Source organism: Falco peregrinus, chromosome 2 (genome assembly GCF_023634155.1).
Source record: "Falco peregrinus isolate bFalPer1 chromosome 2, bFalPer1.pri, whole genome shotgun sequence".
Classification (NCBI taxonomy): domain Eukaryota; kingdom Metazoa; phylum Chordata; class Aves; order Falconiformes; family Falconidae; genus Falco; species Falco peregrinus.
The window spans coordinates 61682105-61703804 of record NC_073722.1 but is presented as its reverse complement, the minus strand read 5'-3'; the positions used below and the strand labels follow the sequence as shown (position 1 = coordinate 61703804).

The 21700-nt window shown below is 37.6% G+C and overlaps 1 protein-coding gene across 5 annotated transcripts in view; it reads right to left on the bottom strand.

Moving 5' to 3' along the window:
- Positions 1 to 21700, bottom strand: part of SLC7A2 (solute carrier family 7 member 2) — a 58793-nt gene that overhangs the window by 13759 nt on the left and 23334 nt on the right. For 4 of the 5 annotated variants that reach the window (XM_027789969.2, XM_055795290.1, XM_055795287.1 and 1 more), the window contains 5 exons: positions 8240 to 8630; positions 6829 to 6984; positions 3874 to 4039; positions 3184 to 3320; positions 2283 to 2505 (listed from right to left, as the gene is read on the bottom strand). In XM_027789969.2, coding sequence (XP_027645770.1) covers positions 2283 to 2505; positions 3184 to 3320; positions 3874 to 4039; positions 6829 to 6984; positions 8240 to 8630 — 1073 coding nt within the window. Of the gene's footprint in view, positions 1 to 2282; positions 2506 to 3183; positions 3321 to 3873; positions 4040 to 6828; positions 6985 to 8239; positions 8631 to 13635; positions 13744 to 21700 lie in introns of those variants that run through there. The other variant, XM_005239753.3, reaches the window with a different exon arrangement.

Sequence of the window (21700 nt, the reverse complement as noted above, 5' to 3'; positions counted from 1 at the left end):
TAGCAAAATAACTCTTGTCATCACTGTAGTTCTTGGGTATTAGTGGACCAGAAACATGTTCCAGGTCACACTAAGTATGCGATTAAGCTTTAGTATTCCTGGAGAAGGTCTGTCAGTCAGCAGCAGCAAATCAAAAAGCATTAGCAGCATCTCTTACACTCTATATTTCCATGTGAGGCTGCTGATTAACAGTAATTCAAAGTAAGCACCATACAGTTATACTTGGGCACATTACTTCTTTCCATTAAAGCACCTCTAGCCAAGTCTCATTAAGATTGGTTGGGGTTTTGTGTTTGGGTTTTTTTTTTTAAGAAGTAAAGCTAATTAATTTAGATTTGTTATTAGCAGAACACAGAAAGCTTTTAAACCGTTGATAACTCAAAGCTCTTTTTAAACATATTTCTTAAATTAAGTGGTTTCTTTCCCTCAAAGCAAAGTAATTGTAATTAAGAAACCCCAAAACACTGAAAAGACAAAAGGCAAAATCACAGCCAGTATAACCTCTGCAGCAAGCACACTAGTTTTTAACCAGGTGAATGGTTGCCTTTCTTACTTTAGAGAATCGACTATATCACTTACAGAAGGCACAGGTTTTACATACCACAGATGCTAAGTACCTCCAGTAATGCTCGTGAGACACAAGCGTTAAGGTTAGGCACACATGAGAGATGTTTCATTGCACATGAACTGATCTTGATGTATGAATGTCCCTTCCAAAAAAGAATGTTTCCTGAAGCAGGGTGACAATTGATTTTTCAAATAAGGATACTGTTAAAATCCACCGCTAAATTTTTTGCTGTTGTAGCTTTGTAAAATTCACTTATCCTACGCCTTTTTAAGTACGTTGACACAAATAATGGAAATATTAACAAGCATCTTTACCCTGGGGAAACAAGTTCATGACATAACAGACACAACTATATGGACCAAAAGCAATAATCCCAATTTTTTTCTTAATTATGCCTCTAAAATGAGGAATATGAAATAGTTTTTTTGTTCTAAACTGATATCTGTCAACAAACTGAAAGATTAACCTCTCCATATAAGTAAATATAATTCTTCAGAATACACTGGAAAAAGAGACTAACAGTTCAAATTTCTGAAAAAGTGTTTTACCACCTCAGTTAATTTTGTTTTCCAAGATTAGTTTCTTTAATCTAGTTTTTGCTTATATATCACTTGTACTATTTATCAATATAGAGGAAGCATTCATTAAAACCCTCCAAAATGAGGGGGCTGCGACAACTAGATAGAAAATAACTCTAATCCCAGAATGAACTGTGTAACTATGACATTCTTTAGTCAGTCCTACAATTCTTTTAATGTCTTGCTGGAAGTATGGTTTTTTTCTGTCCTCTCCTACATCAAAATATTCCTTTCCTTTAAAACATTGTCCACAGGCAGTGTGCTCATCTTCTTCATGCTAATGCTTAAAGGATCATCTCAGAGTACTGTTAGTGCCTCAACCGGCATGTCGTTTTCCCTTCCACAAAGGCATCCAGTATTCTTACCATAAGTTCATGTAAATGACTCCTTACCCTACATAAGCTCACAGAGAATATTGGCATCAGCATTTTTCTATCCCTGAATTCAAGTACCAAGCCATTTTCTATTCTATGAAAGTGTTTGTACCACATTACAATTGGGATGTAACATATATGAACATATATGGACATATACCTCATACCCTCCCTGATCCTTTTAATCAACGTAACACGATAAGATTATATCCACAGTTTCACAAAGGGGAATAAATTATAATATTTTCACAGCTATAATCTACATCTCAAATACCCACACAGAAACCACAGGAAGGGATGATGTCAGAAGACAGACTGGCTACTGGAGGAAAACAGAGACAGGCAACGGAGATGAGGAGTGGAGTTAGTTAATCATCTCTTCAATTTTGCCTGCAAATACACAATGCCCATAAAACTGCTGAGTCATTGGGAGTGAAGAGCAAGAAAGGACAAAATGGGTGAGGTTTATTTTATCAGTTAATAATAACTTGCAGGTCATATGTCTGAAAATACATATTTTAATAAAAAATATTTTGGGTAATAAGCAAAAGAGGTAAAGTTCAATAACAGTACAGTTTAAAAAAGGAATTTAAATTGAATTACCTACTGTGATCAAGACCTGCTCAAGTCTAAAACATGCTTATAATACTTATGGATAACCCTTTGCATGAAGTAAGCCTTCAAAATTAACAAGAACATAAGTTTAAATCATATATTATCCATCAGCTTTTCCCAATAAAATTAGTATTTCAGCGTCTTTACCTTGTAGACAAAGCACAGAGGGATCCCACTGCTACAACGTATTTTGCAGGACCCCATCCAACATATTCAAATGCTACTGGCAGAGGACTTTTCTCGTCTAGTAGATAGTATGGCATCATAAGTGTCAATGCAGCCGAAACCCCAAAATAGGCCATGAAGCAGACAAGCAGGGACACCACAATTCCTATGGGTATGGCTTTCTGAGGATTCTTGACCTCTTCTCCTGAAAAAAGGGGAAAAAAATGCCCCACCAAAACTTCTTACTCATTTCCACCTTCAGCTTTCAAAGATAACATCAAAGACAAATAATGTGTTAAACTAAGCTATGGGAATCATATGTGTTAATAGAAGTTTTAAAAATCTGTATAAAATAGGCTCAGTGACACAGAACAAAACTCAGTATTTTATTGCCAAGAACAGCATTTAAAAATAGAGGTAAACTAAAGGACATAAAACACATTCTATATTTAGACTACTCAAAGCCCATAATTTCTAGTTATTTACCTACAGTTTGGAAGTTCAATATACTCATTCCCTATCACCCATATACAAGCCAGCCTTTAGGAGAGATACCTCATTTCAGAGAACTGTAAAAATGACCAGGTGGTTAACATGATTTGGGCAGAAAAAAATGTATACTAATCACCTCCCAGACTTAGAAAGCAACAATTAATTTCTTTAGAACAGAAATAAAATAAGTAAAATCTCCTTCTTCCTCCCAGAAAGATAGCCCCATTCAGAAATGAACTCAGACTCATTCCACATGGACTGAAGGAGGTTTAGGAGAAAGCAGAAGAGCAGTTGACAGATTGTTATGCTGATCATGTGGGGTTTTTTTACAAAGAAAACATGTTACACATATATAGTTATACATATATACACACAGATATAAATACTATACCAGTTGTTGCAATGCAGTCAAATCCTACAAAAGCATAAAAACAGGTTGCAGCACCAGCCAATGTTCCTGTGAAACCATATGGCATAAAGCCACCACTCCCATACATACTTGTCACATTCTCATAGGACGAGCAATTCCTATAAAGAACAAAAATACAGCTGAAAAATTACTTATTTTTTTTATTATTGGTAGGACAAAACCATGCATCCTGCTCCCCTACCACTCTGGAAACACATTACAGTGCTCTTGTCAAGACAGTTCTGCTTTACAAAACTGCTCGAGAAGACATTTTTATGTCAAAGCTTGTAATAAAGACAAAAATAACAGTAAATGGAATAATACCTGAATCAATTAACTATCACCTTACTTTGCAGTTTGTGGCAAAAATTGTTAATAACAGTGTAGGCAACTTTTGCTGTTGTACTCACATACTGCAGTTAATACATGGCTTAAGGATAAGAAGCCAGTAACCGCTCAAATGGTTACAGACAACGGGATTGAAATAAGATGATTTTTAAAGGAAACTACAAACAAGAAAATAAACCCTCTATTTTTAAGGGAATAAAAAGTTTATCATTCCCAGCAACAGAGCTATTAATTGATATATTACCTGCAATACTACTAAAGCAAGTATAACAGAAAATTGCTTGGACTGTGAGCAAGTAAATTGATTTTTTAAAAAAGCATTACTCTGTTACTGCAGTCAGGTTTATGAGATATTCTTCACTTATTTTCCAGTTGTCAGCATCTCCTTTCACAAAACCAGAAATCATAACGAAGAGTAGGACTAAGATGTTAATGGCAGTGAAAATTTTATTCACCCATGCAGATTCTTTTACTCCAAAAGATAAAAGACCTATAAAATAAAAATATTTTATAGATGTGAATGGTCCCTTAAACTAATAAAATGGCATTTTAAAGAAGATATACTTGTAAGTACTGTGAATAATATTAAACCAACAGCAGTAGATTTTATACTTTTAAAAAGTGGTAGCACAAATTTGCTAGACTTTTTGACATCGTGGCAACAGGCAAGTGTGTTGGAAACCACAAAACAGAAAACTTTAAAAATTGCATTCTTTAAGTATTTTGAGCAATTGTTACTTACTGCTTTCCTGAGGTTCCAATACATATCTCTATTTTATGCAACAGAGCAAAAATAGGTACAAGAATTCTATGCTTAGTCAAAACAGATTGGTAGAATCTATTTCTTACAGAACACTCATTAGATTAATCAAATAAGAAAAATTATTAGATTAATAATGTAATCTGATCACTCTAAGTTTTTCAGGGCATATCCGTCACAGTTAAGAGTCCCATTTCCTATCTTATCAAGAATTTCTTTAAATTCATTCCTTTAAAAGAAATGCATGCCTCCTGTTCATAAACACTGATTCACAGAGATTCTAGAAAACAGTCTGATACAAAATACACATGCCTTAGGTTGCAGAGTAGCGCATTTAAACAATCTGAAAGTTTGTTGTTTGCCACAGGATCCTACTGTGCAGTTAGATTTGTAACAACTGTAAGTGTACTAACAATTTAATGGAAAAGCAGGCAGTGAGCAGATCAGTGAAAATTAAGTGCAATGGGAAAGCCTCCACAGGTTCTTTGCAGTGTTTCCACTAATATCACATACATGCTTTCCCTCATTATTCAGAGATTAAGTCTGAAAATTTTAAGCCTCTCAAAATAATGTCTTAAAAATTTCTGACTCTGCTAATGAGATATTTGCTATCTTATCATAATGTAAGAAGTTATGATATGAGCTGCTCAAGTTTTCTTCACCAATGGCATTTTTATTGGAAGTAGGTATATGCTTTCTTCAGCTCAATTTTTCCCAAGAAGGCAATGTCTCGATCAGCCTAATGCAGTATGAAACATAGTTATAAATTTTTTTAAGTCCTTTCTCTAGGGAAAAAATAATCCCCAAACTAGATTTATGTGTATGTTCCCTCCTGCTTAGCACATAACATTTTCTGTAAAACATCATCTGCTACTCCTATGATTCAGCTTTGTGCAGTTCAGAATCCAATTACTGTATCGTGCTCAGCCTACACAGCCCTGAGCCACCCCTCTGCCCCTCCTCTCAGCGGCAGCGAGTTCTACCCAGTCCATTCACTGGTGGCTTGGCTGCTTACCACAGACACCTGGAGAGGTGATTTGTGGCACAAGCACAAAAGAAGTGAAGAAGGAATGATGGTGGGGATGAAAAGACAGGACACCAATGAAAACTCAGGAGCAGCAGTGAACCCCAGGAGAAACATAGTCTCTTCTGTCAAGAATCTCTACTTCTTATGTTAGGAAGCAACAATGGCAATGGAGAAAACATAAAAGGTGGCAGCATCTGAACTAGCATTTTATACTTTGGTTTGTGGAGTTTCAGTGCTTTGCTTTTCAAAATGTTATTTTTTTCTCCTTCCTTTGGGAGAGGTGAAACAGAAAGGTCTGTTCCAGCTATGCACCACATTCATTCCCATCTCTCCTGAAGACGTTAAAGAGTCTGAACTGGTACTATAGGCAACTCGTAGCCACAAACATGGCAGGATGCCGGACTAAACCTTGTCTAGTAAATTCCCTGATCTTCCTAAGTGTGGGAACTCATCTTTTCGTGTACAGAGACCTAATAAAAGCATCAGATGCACTGGTCGCTCATTCTAGCATTAAGAGTTGAACAGCAATGTTTCCTGAGTCCAACAAAGCCACCCAGAGTAAGGGAACGGGAGGTTATACCCATATAACTTAGTCTCACTTTCCAGAGAAGAAAAGCTCCTGCTTTTGTTTGATCTAAAGAGAGACTGAACATGAAAAATATTTGAGATCTCTACTGAATACTGAAATCCTTCTAGTATTGGCTGAAAACAAACTATATACTTTAGAATACACTCACTGCTTCCATCACTCCTGCTGGCAGTAAGAACGTTTCCTTGTGGAAAGCAACTGTTAAAATGCAAACATGCAAGTAAGTTGCAGTATTTTTGATCTTTCTGATCCCTCAAAAAGTATACAGTAGGTGTCAAATTTTGTGATTTAAAAACATAATACATGAGTAAAGATGAAAAAGAAACAGAACTGAGTGGAGTAGACATGAAAGGTTTACTCAGGTTTTAAACTGGCCTGTTGGCTTATGCCACTACCTTGAAGTGCCCTTTAGCTCAAACCAGTTTTAGGCTAAATAACTCTTTTGAAGAGTTAAAAAGGGGAAAGTTATTTTATAGGGAATAGGTTAACAATTTAGAGGCAAAAAACCCCTTACAAATACCCACTATGTGCACAATTTGTGATTTAAGGAGAGTATGTCGCATCACCAAACTACAGAGTTAACCTTAAGGTCCCTCTGAAAGCATTCGCCAGTGATAAAGGCATAAAACCCACACAGAAGTGTATGCTTTTCCTGTTACCATCAATCTATATTATGGGGTTTATTTAAAAAGTACTGACGAATAATTATTTCATGTCTCAGTTTCAACAAAAGAAGATGATACACATGAATTTAATTCCCAGAGTCATTGTGTCAATATACAAATGCACATTTGAACTTCTTAAACATTATTAAGGTATTTCTGGTGAAACACAAACTACAATTTAACATTTTTGTCTGTAAAACATCACAACCAGCATATATGAAGCCATATATTGTCTCACCTGATAGAAGTAATATCAGGAATACAGCAAAGAAGTCAGGATACTCTGCTAGCCCAGAGTAATTAATTTTGAAGTAGCTTCTGAAGAAATGACCAATCTGTTTTCCAAGAAGTTCATCAAAGGTGCCACTCCAGGCTCTTGCTACACTTGATGTACCTTCATAAAATACATGCATGGTTAGGGGGTTGCATATGTACAGGGGGATACAGTTACTTCCACTGAAAAGAAGAGATAAAATTAAGCATGTTGTAACTTGCATTTAAAAAACAGAACTTGTGTTAAAACAGTGATTTTGTTTTGCTGACAAATTTTAATGTCTTATAATTTTTCTATATAGTTAAATGGTAGTTGTATTCTACAACTAAATATAAAAATTTGTACCTCATTTATTCCCAAAATATTGCAGACATTATTTCTTGATAATTTATGTCTGCTGTCATTCTGGAAGACACTTCTAAAGTTATCGTATGCATATGTTAAAGAATATAAAGCAATGTAAAGGAAGCAGTTTAAGAAAGCACATGAAGGAAAGTTTGTCCACCTGGAAGTAAAGCAAAAAATCACTGGCAAGATGTATATTGCTGGAGTTATTATTTAATACTAATACTCTCTTCTGGTGAAGAGTGCACATGGCCATGGCTAAATACAACCTTATTTTTACAGCTCTCCTATCATGAAATAGACTTCAGTATGATGCTTGGGTGTATTGATTTCGTAGTGATCTGGGCAACAGTCCTGTAGTTAGGTATACATATACACTTAGGCATGCTTATAGGCAATAATGGATGCTTGGAACATGTACCTCTGGAAAAAAACATTTTTGAATCGAAAAATGTTGTCACTGCTAAAGCACTGAAATAGTTATTTGAATATCTGCCATATAAGCATTGATTTTATTCAGATCTGGCCAACTTTGTATTTTATGGGGATTACCTGACAGGACATTAATGGATTAACATAAGGCTATAGTAACAAGTTAGTACTTCAACATCATGACTTTCTTGAAGTGAAATACCATAGTGATGGGGTCCCTGTTAATGTCCTTGCTGTGTAAATTCAGAAGAAAAAGTGCTTATTGATTTTACTGAAATTATTCTTGCTGACCATAGACAGCAATGAAATTCTATTTATTCTTGTGCATCATCACTGAACTGTCTGATACAGTTTTCATACAAGGTATGCACTTCATGCTGCTGAAGATACACTGTTTACAAAACTACCTTGCAAAAAAACTGTTTGCAATGATGATGCACAAGAGGAAATAACCTAATCACATTACTTTGGTTCTTTCATCTTGGCAGGAGTAAAAAACAACAGTAGCTAAGTATAGAGACAGACAGCTGCAAATCTGTATCTTATATCCAAGATATATCCCAGAAACCCTTAGGACTGTGTTTGTTCATAAGCTTACCTATAACATACGATAAAATGAGATTCCAACCCGTGATAAAAGCCCACAGTTCGCCAACAGTTACATAAGTATACAAGTACGCAGAGCCAGTCTTGGGAACACGAGCACCAAACTCAGCGTAGCAGAGACCTGCCATCACAGATGCCAGCGCAGCAATGAGAAAAGAAACAACGATGCTAGGTCCAGAATCGGATTTGGCTACTTCTCCAGCAAGGACATAAACACCAGCACCAAGGGTACTTCCTACTCCCAAGGCTATAAGGTCCACTGTTGATAAGCATCGGCACAACTTGGAGTCCTCAAGACTTTCACCACTGACATTCTTCTTCCGCACCAGACACCGAACAAAGGACAAAGCTGGTCCACAGGGCAACATGGTGGATGTAGAGCTCTAAAATAAACGAAACAATTACAGTACATAAAAGGTAGCATAGCCACTGGTGAAAAACAATGAAAAAATGTATTTGCATAAAGAACTTTGATCACACCTACTAATTAATGTATTTACACTCTTCTGTGACATTAAATAAGCTGGCATGTGCTTTTTCCCCAGGAAAAAAAATAGGGATTCAGTATTCCTAATTTTAGGATTTAGGGAAAGATATCTATTATCTTTAGGTTCATTACACAGCTGCAAAAAAGAGGAAATTATTTCTATTTATCTCCTAATGGCCACTTCTTAACCATTTCTAAAACAAAAACAGAATAGATGCCTATTATCTCATGTATCATAAAGACTTTTAAGATAAGGATCTACACCAACATAAATAGGGATTTTTGAGATCTAAAACTCCAACAATAAGGCTATAAACAGCAAAAGCTTTAAAATATAACATTCTGACAGAGCCAGTGCAATCTCCTTTCGCTTTCAAATACGTGGCTTTTGCTTTTAGAATTTGCTTCAGTAAAAACTGCTTGAAAGCAGATTAAAGTATTGTTTCTACTCCCTCTCACACCAATTGAGTTTCCCAGAACTAATTATTTTTACAACAAAGCTCATACAACTCTCACTGAGAATCACCTAAAAAACCCTGACGGGATAACCGTTCATCCCCTGCCAGCTGCCGTTCTTCAGTATTCCGAGTGCATGTTGCAGTGTGGGGTGTGATCAGCTCTTGCACACCGGTTCAGGTTTTGTGACCAGCTAGGTCCTAGAGGCCAGCAGGTGGGCAGCACTTCCCTGGCCTGGGATACAGGTGCCTGCTGGGAGGAACAGCAGTAAGCCTGCTTCCCAACTCAAAAAAATGATACCTGAGGGTCCAAAGCATTTGCTTGGGAGACAGTACGTGGGCATACTGCAGAACATAACATCTCAAAGAGGCAGCATTAATGTACAAGTTCTGTCCATCTTTATGTATTTTTTTAAATTGTATTGTCGACGACTAAGAGTTTGTTAAAAATTAAGCAATACCATCTGCCATCTCCCCAAACTGATGTTTGTCTTTGCAACTCATACCATAAATATCTATACTCTGCTCATGATTTGTTAAGTGGAACCCTCCTTGGAATTGAGAATCTTTTTCATTTAGATGAAGATATTCTGTAGGTAGGTTCCCTCCTATCTGTTTCCTAGACCAGTAAAGGGCATTTATACACACAACAGTTCAATCCACTAACAGCAATGACTGTATCAAGATGGATAGCTCACTTAACAGTGTTTCATCCTAGAACAAAGAATCAGAAGCAAGAGAACTGACATTCGGATACTGAGATTGCTTTCAAAAAATCCCCTTGGGTATGAAAAAGAGATTTCTGTGTAGAAACATTTTCTCCTTATTCCTACAATAGCTCCCCAAGTACACTCAGACAGGCCGTTTCTGTCTTCAAAGAGCGTTCTTAAAAAAAAACCTCTCCATTCCCTTTTAAGGAAAGGGAAGTTAATAAAGGATAGTGAATGGAATTGGATAGCTCTGGGCATTGATGCTTCGTGCCCATGAGAAAGGTGACGGCTGACCCAGGACCCAGTGGAAGAAGGCAAGACAGGCAAGTTTCCAAAAGCTCTGCTGCAATTAGGCTGTCCATACAGCGGACTCCCAGAGGTAAGTATCTGCCTATGGTACATAGACTTCATCCACTAAAGGAGATTTCACACACCAGCTTCAGAACTGAGATGATGTGCGTGTCAGCAGACAGAAGAGATCCATAAGCTCTACTGAGGGGAACCAACACTGAACTGTTCAGGCAAAATGCCCTGCTATAGCTCCTGAACTCTTCAGTAAGAGCAGCCCTCCTTTGGGCCAGAGGCTGAGGCACTCAGTCCCCCAAAGCCAGGTTTGTCTATCCTGGGCTGTACTTTGACAAGTATTCCCAAGGCCACTGTTCCATTATGTTTCCATAATGACACTTCTGAAGCTGTAGCAATCACTTAGGATGCTGTATTAGTATACTCATTAGGCTATAGCCCATGGTGACAGGGGACAATGCTCTTGTGACTCCATGCCCTTCACCTTAGCAATTTCAATGTTGCAAAACCATGGTATCTTCTAAAGGAATTATTTCCCTCACCTCCCAAATGATAGTTCATTTGGTATTTCATTAACATGAAAAATAACTCTGGCAGACGTTGTTCTCAGAACACTACACAGTTTCCAAGACTTTTGTTCTTCAAATGGCATCTTGGATTCCTCTGCTCCTTTGCACTTTGGGACAAGAAGTCCTGAAGGTTTGTGAGGTCTTCTATTGCAGTGGCCAGGTGGGTGATATTATGTTGTTTTCTGAGAAGGAATCCTTGTGACAAAATGGGAGGGGGGTTTCTGCTTTCTCTGATTCCTGTGGATAGGACAGGAGGCTGGCACTTGCTAGCCACAAGCCCATAAGACTTGTTCTTAGTCAACAGAACACCTGTTCTGACTCAAACTCACCCTTTCACCTTTACCGTTTAAAAACTGGAGCACAACCAAAGACAAAGTTCAAGATACAAACTTTGTGTCTGTAGGAAAAAAATCTCCTACGTATGAGAGACATACTTTGTTAGGTATATCCATCCTAACATACTTGATGAACACACATCCTTTTATGATGACCACTGCAATCCAGAACAACAGACACTGCTCCCTGTACTTACTCTGCACAATAAACAATGTCTGAACACTGCTTCAAAACTTTTGGTGTTGTGTGCAAAGTGCAGTGTTGTACCTCAGACACGGCCCCCTTTCAGATTTGGCTCTGAAGACTCCAGTACTGATCACTTCATACTCGGTAAGAAGGCGCAGCAGGAAGAACTGATGACCTTATGATGACATTTGGCCACCACACAGGACCAAATGACATAGGTAAGTGGTGACAGAGTGTCTTCAGAAATCAGCGACAGGTGTAACCTTTTCCTGAGGCATCCCTTGTAAGAGATCCTTTAATGCATTACCCACTGCAAGAGCACAGCCTGGGCTCTGCCTCAGTGCTGACCTGTGCTGGCTCACAAGGACAGCTTATCACAACACTGGCTGAGCACGTCTCACGCTCAAATACTAACTTACAGAAGCAAAGAAGGCAACAGCTGGGTGTACGTACCTTTTGGTGGCAGCATTGTCCTAGATAAGCTTACATGGACTGCAACCACACACTCTTAAAAAGGGTGCAATGTTCAGCCCATATCTTCCTTGAACACATCCCTAGAAAGAATTGCATTGCCATCCACATTGCAGTTTACAGTTTTACCCCTACAGTCGCACGCAATGAAGACAGGTGGGACAGGAGGACTTAATTTAGACAGAAAAGGAATTGGACAAATCTATCTAACATGGGGGAAAAAAACAGCCCAAAAGCTTCCTCATGTCTAATGGACAGTCATGGTATTTGTCAGAGTTCCTGAATAAGCACAGATTCTTCTGCAATGCCTTTTGTTTTTATGGTCTTGGGTGTTTTTTTCTCTACAGTAGCTGCTGATAGACCCTTCTTTAAGGTCAGTCTTTCCTCACCAGTTGTAAAGCCGATAATTTACTGCTTGACCACTACACATCTGAATCCTAACCCAAGAAGATGAATTCAGCCTTATAATTCATACCATTCAGATGGGTGATCAGGAATATTTAATGGTCGTCTGTTGTTAGCCCTCTCCTAGCAGGAAAAGTTTTACATCAAAAAACTTGTAACTGCAAACACAAAGTTTCCATCTGCAAAGTTTGTATTCATCTTTAAATTTCCTTTGACTTCTTCAGAGTCATGTAAAATCTACCATTTTTGCAAAGTATTTTCTATGTAAAAATAACCTAACAGCCTCCTACTCCAAAACAAAATGCAAACAATAGGTAGATACTGGAGCAAAAAAGTAACTTATATTCTGTATCATCATGCTCTTCTATGACAATAACACTTTAATTTAATTATGTGTAATAAATGGTTTAAGTTAGTACACATCAAACCCAAGCTACAAGTGAGAAAACCCAAAGTTTTGCTGCAGTTGCCATTCAACTTTTCCTACAACATTTTTTGTTAAAAGCTCTAATAAAAAACATTAAAATCTTATATGGAAAGCAACTGCTACAAAGCAATATAAAACCTCTGAAAGTTTTAATAATGTTACTGGGGTGTATGTTTAAAGATTCCTGAAGCAAAAGTAACTTAAAGGTATCCTACTTACAAACTATTTTGTTGAGCTAATATTATATACTATAATATAAAATAAATTTTAGGTGCACTAGTTTAACATTTTAAAAAGCACATTAATTAGGGAGAAAATACTCCAGTAAGTTTGTAACATATTGAAAATGGGAAAATATAAATATATACTGGTTAGATAAAGATTTTTAGAGTCTTCCTTCAGCCTGATCTTCCTGAAAAAAAATGTAAAAAATTTTATATTTTCCATTTGTAGAATTAATGAGAAAATTTTTGTTTGCTCTTAAGTACATTTAGCCTTATTCAAAATTGCAGTATTGCACTGATTAGATCTAATGCAATAATATATGAAAGTAAAATAATTCAGAGATGAAGCAAACCAAGACATTAGACTATGATTTGTGTGTGTACACACATGCACAGACTACATGATTTTGCTGCAAGTGTTCTAGAAGTTGATGTTGTGCTCAAGGTTTTCACAAAACTTCTAATGCCTTGGAATAATTAGTGTACATAAATAGTACTTAAATCCCTAAAATTGGAAAGCAGCACCTGTAGCACAAGTCTAATAGGTATAAAACAGAAAAAGAAAGCTTTATCAATCAAAAGCAGAAACACCTTTCAGTCAGACTGAGAAGCAAAATATAAATTGCATCTTCTATATATTAGAACTGTAATTTGCACTTTAGCAGAGACACAATAGTGATGTAATGTAAACTAAATGTAATACTGCATACCACAGCTCTTGCTACTCAGAAAGCACGTATGTTAAGGCAAAGTTTCCTATGATAAGCTATGTTGCTTTCAGGTTACTTCTTTCAGCACTAAACTTCATTACAAACCTGATTCAGAGCAACTTCTGCTGGGCCAACTTCTGCTTCTCTTACCCAGTCCCGAACTCCTGCCGTCTTAAATGGAAGAGTAATGACTGAAAGTGATTTTATTAAAATATTTACTTTTAAAGCCAGCTGTAGGTGGTGTGAGAGCTGTTGGTGCTGAGGGGTGGAGGCTCAGCAGCCCGGGTGATTGGAGGGCTGCGAGCCGGACAGCTATTTGCCCAGCTAAGGCAGGGAGGGAGAGAGAGAGAAAGTGTTGCTGGTGCTCAGAAAAATCATATTCACTGTCTTCATGACACAAAATCCAACTGGAATGCCATTTTCTACATTTAAACACACCTACGTGCTTGCACACAAAATGTACACTCTGGTGAGGTAGCCACCACACAGTCCTCAGGGTCTTTTTTTACACATCCTGAAGGAAAAGCAAAAACGTGAACATCATACTGCAAAAGCAAAGTCTCCCCATTGCCCTTGTGAAAAATAAACAGGCTCTGAAGCATATTGAAGGCTACTTCGCCATGCTTTGAGACCTGAATGCAACAGCCTAGCATGAAAACTGGTTTTGCTGTGTAAATTTTAGAAGAATATGCAGCACAAAAGACAGTATATTTACAGAGTCCGGTTAGAGCCCGTTCTGTTGAATAAGTGTAGATGTCCCATGTATATTGTTCTCCTTTACATGGCTTGAAATGTAAAAATGCTGAAGACTGGAATTAGAACAGTCCAAATATTTATGTGACACAACCAATAAATAACCCTTAGTTTCTTAAAAATTAGCTTCCAGAATAAACCAAACTCCAATGGATAATATACAGCTGTATTTTTATTACTTCCAATGGCAGGCAACCCCACCCCAAACACGTAGTAGCATTTCCAGTCAACATTACTCATGGCATGTTGTTTCCCTTTAAAACACTTGTGTTTCAGTATCTCTTTTTGTTCAGAGGACACTGAAAATATGAGCCTTGCAGAGAAAAGCCTTATGCTTCTCTTCATTAAAAAAGTATTTCCTGAGAAAATAGAGAAAAACATGCATAGTGTGGCAGTCCCTTGCAACTCGCTTTCAGCTTTTACTTTCCCCCGAGTGTAGAGTCTGCCAGCACTCCAGGAGCACAGAAGGCCCCTCTTCTTTCCCTTACGAAAAGTCCCGCTTCCTGCAAGCACATGCAAGGGACAAATACGTTTCCTCATCTCTCCCAGATCCAAGGAGAAATGCCTCCAAGAAAAGTGTGCTCCACAGGGGTGGGACATATTTCAAGACCAGTAGTCCAGATGTCATTTCTTACATTATCCAAGGCTATTCTTGTCTTAAAAGTGCAAAAAGGTGAGGAGAAAAGGTCATTTGTTGAAAACAAATAATGATAACAATACCCATTCTTCCCCTCATGCTGACCTCATCCTTGTTAAATACAAACTTTATCTCTTTCACAGTTAATACCCGGTGCAAGCTGCTAAACAGGTTAGGTTTCTTGTGTGGAAATACATGGAAATAACTTTTAAGGAGCATCACTCTCAACCATGACAATATCCAGGCATTTTTTTCCCAAACGATCACTCTCTAGCAAGTCCATGAATGATTTGAGAATTACTCATGTGGATTTTAGTTAACATCCTCAAGACCAGTTCTGAATCATTTCCAACCATGTAGATCCACCAGGAATCGTTAATGCATAAATTAGGTGATTTATTGCTTAATCATGGAAAACATCCCTTCCACTTTAAAAAAAAAGTAGAAGCTGTCACTGCCTCATAATCTGCTGAATATAGAGACTCCGTTTCCACTTGACTTCTAAAAGTTAGCTTTTCTCAGGCATCCCTTCCCCACAGTATCAGGGCAGGATATCCCCCTACAGAACAGCTGAGCGTGAGGCTGGCTTGGCGTTGGTGTTCTGCTTTAATGTTTCTGGTAGACTCCTGCCAGGTTAATAATGTTGCACTGTACTGGGCTGATCTATGAATTAATGTCACTCCTGGAGCTGGAGCTACTGTAAATCATGCAAATAATATGTAAATAATTCCCAGGTGGCTTTATTATTAATAAGAGACCATTCAGCACTTTCAAGCAAAAAAACCCAAACAAACCAAAACTAACAAACCAATATCAACCAACCCCTAAAACCAAACAAAAAAAAAAAAAGCAAACCTTGACAACTACTGTCAGCTACTTTCTAAATTTGGCCATAGAACTGAAAACTATGTAGACCATAGAGCTATGGTTGTAACAGGGGCATGGGCCCAAATTTGAACAGCGGAATTGGAATTCTGTATTTCCAAGAAGGTAGAACAAGCTTAAGACAGTAGCTTAATTTCAAATTTGCATTCCTGTAAACATATTATTTCCCTGTAATCATAGTTCTTCCTATAACATCTATAAAAAGCCTGTAAAATATTTTATGGACATTTTATATACAAGCATTGTTTCAAAACCTGTTCCACTGTGAAGAATTAACACAGAGCCGTCCAGGACATGTCATATTCACAGAGCAAGTCAAACAGTTCTTGGTATTAAATACACAAACCTGGTCAGACTGAAGCCAACAGCAGAATTCCAAATTATATCAATGGGGTCAGGATTTGATTCAAAATAAGGACTTTGAATTAGGAAACAGAAAGAAGTAGACAGTAATGACAGAATGGACTAACCCTTCCTCTCCCAACAATACACAACACCAATGCCACAAGAATTGTTCACACTTTCCCACAATGAATATTTTCCCTACATTTTAACCTTTTTTTTGTGGATCTTTTTTCAGTACCCACTGCATCTCTCTCACTCTTTCAATTTATTCACAGTACAATTAAGAAGAAAAAAACCCCACCACTCTTATTTCACAGTAGAGCACCATCACTACATCTTACACAGATTTAGTCCCCAAACAGAATAGAAATGTAACCATGCAAATTATTACTCTAATTTGTTTGTCTGCAAGTGCCGTAATATACACGGCAATCACCATATTTAACTACCAATCCAGTGAATGTACTGTAAGATTTCTAGAGTTTGCAAAAATCCACTTCCAGTACATCTCACTGAAAACTGGAAAATGAGCAGTTATTTATTCATCCATGTAACTGCAGCATCTCCCAAAACTTTCTTTGGTACCATTTCTAACTGAGGCACCAGCCTCTCTGGGATTACCTCTTCACAAGTGGATCTTCCTTTTATGGGAAATGCCAGAAACAAGATTATAGAAAGTAAAATTCAGCATTACCTGGATCCCTCTTTGCTTTCTGCCTCTCTTCATTTTTATTCTTGACCTTATGGTACAGATTTGCTACAGACACTGAAAGTTCAAATCCTTCCGAAGCTGTATAAATCAGTTCAAAATGTCTTCCTCATTCTTTAAATTAACAATAGAAACTCTACTGACATCCACAGGGTTGGAAAGTCACTCACAACTGCACTTTCTCATTCCTTCAGAGCTATCACCTGGCTGTGGTAACAATTCAACCCTGGTAACAGGAGTAAATTTACGGATCATTACAAAGACAGCTAGAAGCATTGCTGCTGCGGTTCGTTTGAGTTCCTAAGGAGCACCCAGCAGCTACGCTCGCTGCTAAAGGCATTCAAACCCAGAACCATCCCTGGCTCCCAGCCAAGAGGCAGGGAGTACACTGGCTGCTGAAAGAAAATAGCCTGCATCTGTTCCGCCTAGATCTAGAGCACCATGGGGCAGATCAGTACATCCCCACTATGTAGTGTTTGGCTCAGAGGTCCTGTGGGACTCAGATTTTGCGTGTGCTTTCAGTCATGCATACTGGAAACTACAAGAAGACCATGTTGCCACCCAGCGGAGCGGCGCTTGCGTAGATCTAGCTGAAAGGTGTATTTGTGTGCCACAGGATGTGTGAAACAGCAGCGTCAGAGAGGTGTTCATGAAGGTACGGGGTCTGGTAGGGTACCAGTGAAGGACGCCAGATCTGAGGCACTGTAGACCAGACTGAGCACACAGAGTGCTGCCTGGAGGCAGCCACCTGCAACAGCATACCCAGTTTCTCTCCCGGACAAACGACTTCTCTCCAGAAAAGAGCTGTCATACATCCACTTTGTGTAGTCCACTTTGGCTCCCAGGTTGTTTCCAGCTACAATTTCACCAACAACATTACTTTACAGCTTAGGTTCTGGCTTTAGAGACTTCTTTTCTGCTCCTTAGCAACTATATCATGTTTGGATTAATCTGAAGTGCCTCATCCAACAGTTCTCCAACTTGTCCCAAGGACTTTTGCAGCACAATCTTTCCATAAAGTGGATCAGAAATTCTCTTCTTGCCATGAAACAGCTGGCCACATTAGAGGGAATGAACCGAAAGAGAAAACTCTTTGATTTTATTTTCCTGTGAAAGGAAAATAAGACTTTGTATAAGACTTTCTCTCAGTGTGAAAAGATTAGGAACATATCTTCATAGAGTTATGTGGAAATTCATGCTCAGGAAATTTTAAATTAAAAAAAAAAAAACAAACCTCCATTAATTTGTGAAACTTTTGCACAGACTGAAATAAAGTACTGCAGAAGCCCATATGACAAACTGATTAAAAAGTTGCTCAGCTGTTGAATCTGACTTGTCTCACAGATACAGCCTTGCAGCAACGGACCAAAAAGCTGTGGAGTTTTACATAACTAGAGGTGCTAACTTTGCAAAAGCATATCCACGTGCTTGCTCATACAATTACTTATACCACACAGAAGTTAAACATGAACAAAAGTGCTTGCAGGACTGGGGCCTTAGTGAGCCGTTCCAGTTCCTCGATGGCGCTCTGTATAGCATGTGATGCCTTGCCTTGGAAATCAGGACTTTGCAGCTGACTGTAACAAACATACCTTTTGACATCCACAAGAAAAAAACCAAAAGACGGTTTATGCAGTTTGTGCAACTCTGATGCATTTTGAGAAGACACACTAGTATTCATAAAAGGATTCATCAAGTGCCAGCAAGAATCTTTCCTATGTCAAGATAAATAATTAGCATCTCAGTGGTTCTGAGAATAAAAATTCAGATTACCACAAAAAATTAAAACTAGTGCAATTTATGTGCTAAACCACACAAGATGATCATTAACATGTAGGAGAGAAAAGGAATCTTAATGAAGATAATCAGTAATGTAGGCTATCTCTATAACGTTATGACAGGGTCATTTCTGAAGAGAATAAATAACAATTCAATACTTTTTAAAGGGCTTCCTATTTCTTAAAATATAAATTTATTAATTTAAGATGGCTTTTCATGGTTTAGGCAGATTACTGAATCTAGCTCCTCCAGATTGTTCTGCAGATTAAAATAAAATCATCACTTATAATTCCCTCAACTTTAATAAATCTCCTTCACTTTGTACTTATAAAAACACCTCAAACCCTGACCTTCTGTAAGATAAATGTAATAAATCCTATTAAAAATAATCTTATACTCTTAGACTAATACAGGCAGAATAAATCTACAAACTTACGTTTCATATATAACAAGAAGGGCTACACTAGCACAGATTCCTACTAGTTATTTTGACCCAGGAATGAGTCATTTAACCTGATGTTAAGCATGTCCCAAGCAGCTACTAGCTATCATTTGTTGAATTTCAAATATCCCCAAGGGTCTAAAGAAAATATTTGTAGTGCTGAGTCACAGTCCCCCAAGTCTAAAATCAGAATTTTGGAGAAGTCTTGGAGAAGGAAAGTAGCTAAAGCTATACTCTGTAGAAAAAAAACAACCACAACAATATTCCAAACATTCTTTTTTGACCCAAATCCACACCTTGAATACAGGATAAATATAAATAGGAAATTCAGATGGAAACGTTTATAATATATACAAAGAAGAGCCAAGAAAATAGAAGTTAAAACTAAGACTTGATCTGTAACTGAAAATAAAATGCAATGCCATGTCTTGCCAAGGCTGAAATGGTCGTGGATCTCCCCAGAAACCTGGGAAAGGAACACCAGACACAGGTCCATCCTGTGGCTTGGGAGGAAGCATGAGGAAGGAACCACAGGCTAGTCAAGGCGTGAGCACACTTCTTCATCAGAGGCACAAAGTTACAGTCTTTCAACAAGGGCAAGGAGAAGGATCTACCAGAAAACAAAGTACTAAGACCTTGTGCATTTTTTGAGATGTAAGCTATTGGATAACATCTTATTCTGCTTTTCCATAAGGCTGGTGGAACTCACATCTCAAACTGAAGCAAACTTAAAAAAAAAAAAAAAAAAGTATTCCATTTCCAATGACAGTCCGTGTTTGAGACAAATGTGTGGTAACATACTACTGACCATGTGTCTTTTCTTCTAATGGCAACTTAGGTAGGTAATTAGGCACATTTCATAGTAATTACCCTAGCATAAGTAAATCAGCTGACATTTAAAAAAAGTACTTAAATCTCAAAACTTAACACCCCTCCCCAACTTCACAAGCTTTTTACCCAAACAATGGTGCTCCAAGTTATTTATTATTAAGTTATATCATTATTTATAAAAGTAGTACTTTGTTGTTTTGAATGTGTTTCCTTTATATTTTTTTAAGGTTGCCTTGTTCTAGTTATCACTTTCTTCATTACCTGAATTAATCAACTGAAAATTTATTTCCCAGACCTTCTGCAGTATAAGACAGTCATCTTTCAACTTACTCTTTCTTTCCTCCCGCCAAATAATCTCTTTTCTCAGTTTACTTTGATTTTTTTCTTGTTGCAGGAATGTTTGTGAGGGGTTTTTGACAGTTTTTATTAGGTTTGCTTTTCTTTAAAAATCTTTCAATTGGAATGGCTAAAACCATTATTTTTTTCTTGTATCAAAAAAGGGAGATTTTTCCAGTTACCATCTGTAATGAACATTCAGTCTTCCTATAAAAAACAATTTTGTCCAGAAAATTTCTATTAACTCTGTTTCTACTTCATTCCTGAGGTATATCATTAACAATCATTTTCTATGCTGGAAAACACCTGCAAAAATGATATGAAGGTAGCTGTTTTTATTTACTCTTTTTTAATCTGTTTTTAATCAGTAACAGGGCTTACCTTTCACCCCATGGTTACTAAGTTTCCGTGACAGCCTCTTGTGTAAGACATAAGCAAAAGCCTCTTAACAAGCTAACACAGATCAATTCCATCTATTCTGTCCTCTTCAAAACCAGACAAAATAAAAAAACTAAACCCCTGACAAATTAGTAGAGAAGCTTACAAAATACAGTCCTGAACTATTTTTTTCTCTGCTAATAGAAAGACACAAGCAATAACTTCAGGATCAAAATTAAATCTCAACCCTTTTCCTGCTGATAATTGCATTGATTTGCACAAAAGCTGGTGATTCTCTAAGAGGCACATAGACACTGATTTTAAAGTAGAAATCATACCCTTTCACATGCCTAAACTCCTGAGGTGGCTTCTAAAATTTCTATAACATCTACATATTTTTTGAATGGCTTTGGCTGTGTGCTGCTGTGCACTTCCACAGCGGAGCCACAAAGAGAACAGCTCAACAGCCCAAAAAGTAGCCTAATTTCATGGTGTAAGAGTGGAAATCAAGCAAAGAAAAAATGATTCACCTCATTTGTCTCCTCCCTTCCCAGCCTCAGACAGCTGGTTTGATGGCAGAAGTGGTATCAGCTTCAGGGATTCCTGCTCCACTGAGGCTGCCCAGTCCCATCGTCACAGCACCTCTTGGCCCATTTGACCAGTGCACCATACGCTAATGGGCTCCAGTGAGTCTTTTTGATTAAAAAAAAGTACAGTTATTTTTCTGTATCAATTTATTGAAAAGTTTTCAAAATAACTCAATTGTATATGAAAAAGTGGACTTTTCCCCATTTTTCTATGGGGGCCAAGGAAGGAAGCACAGGTAGTGGAGAAGAGAGAAAGGATGGCTATATCTAATTTAAGACTAAAAGAAATCATGCATGATACTGGAAATAGCTTCGCTTACAAAAGTATCACAAAGCATGGTGGGAAGGGAAGGAATTCCTATTACATATCTTTCTTGTTTCTATATGACTTTTTGTATGGCACATGGAAAAGATGCAATCTTAAAGGGATTACAAAAAAAAAAAAAAAAAACAACACCAAAAAAACAGGTCACCTAATCAAGATGTCA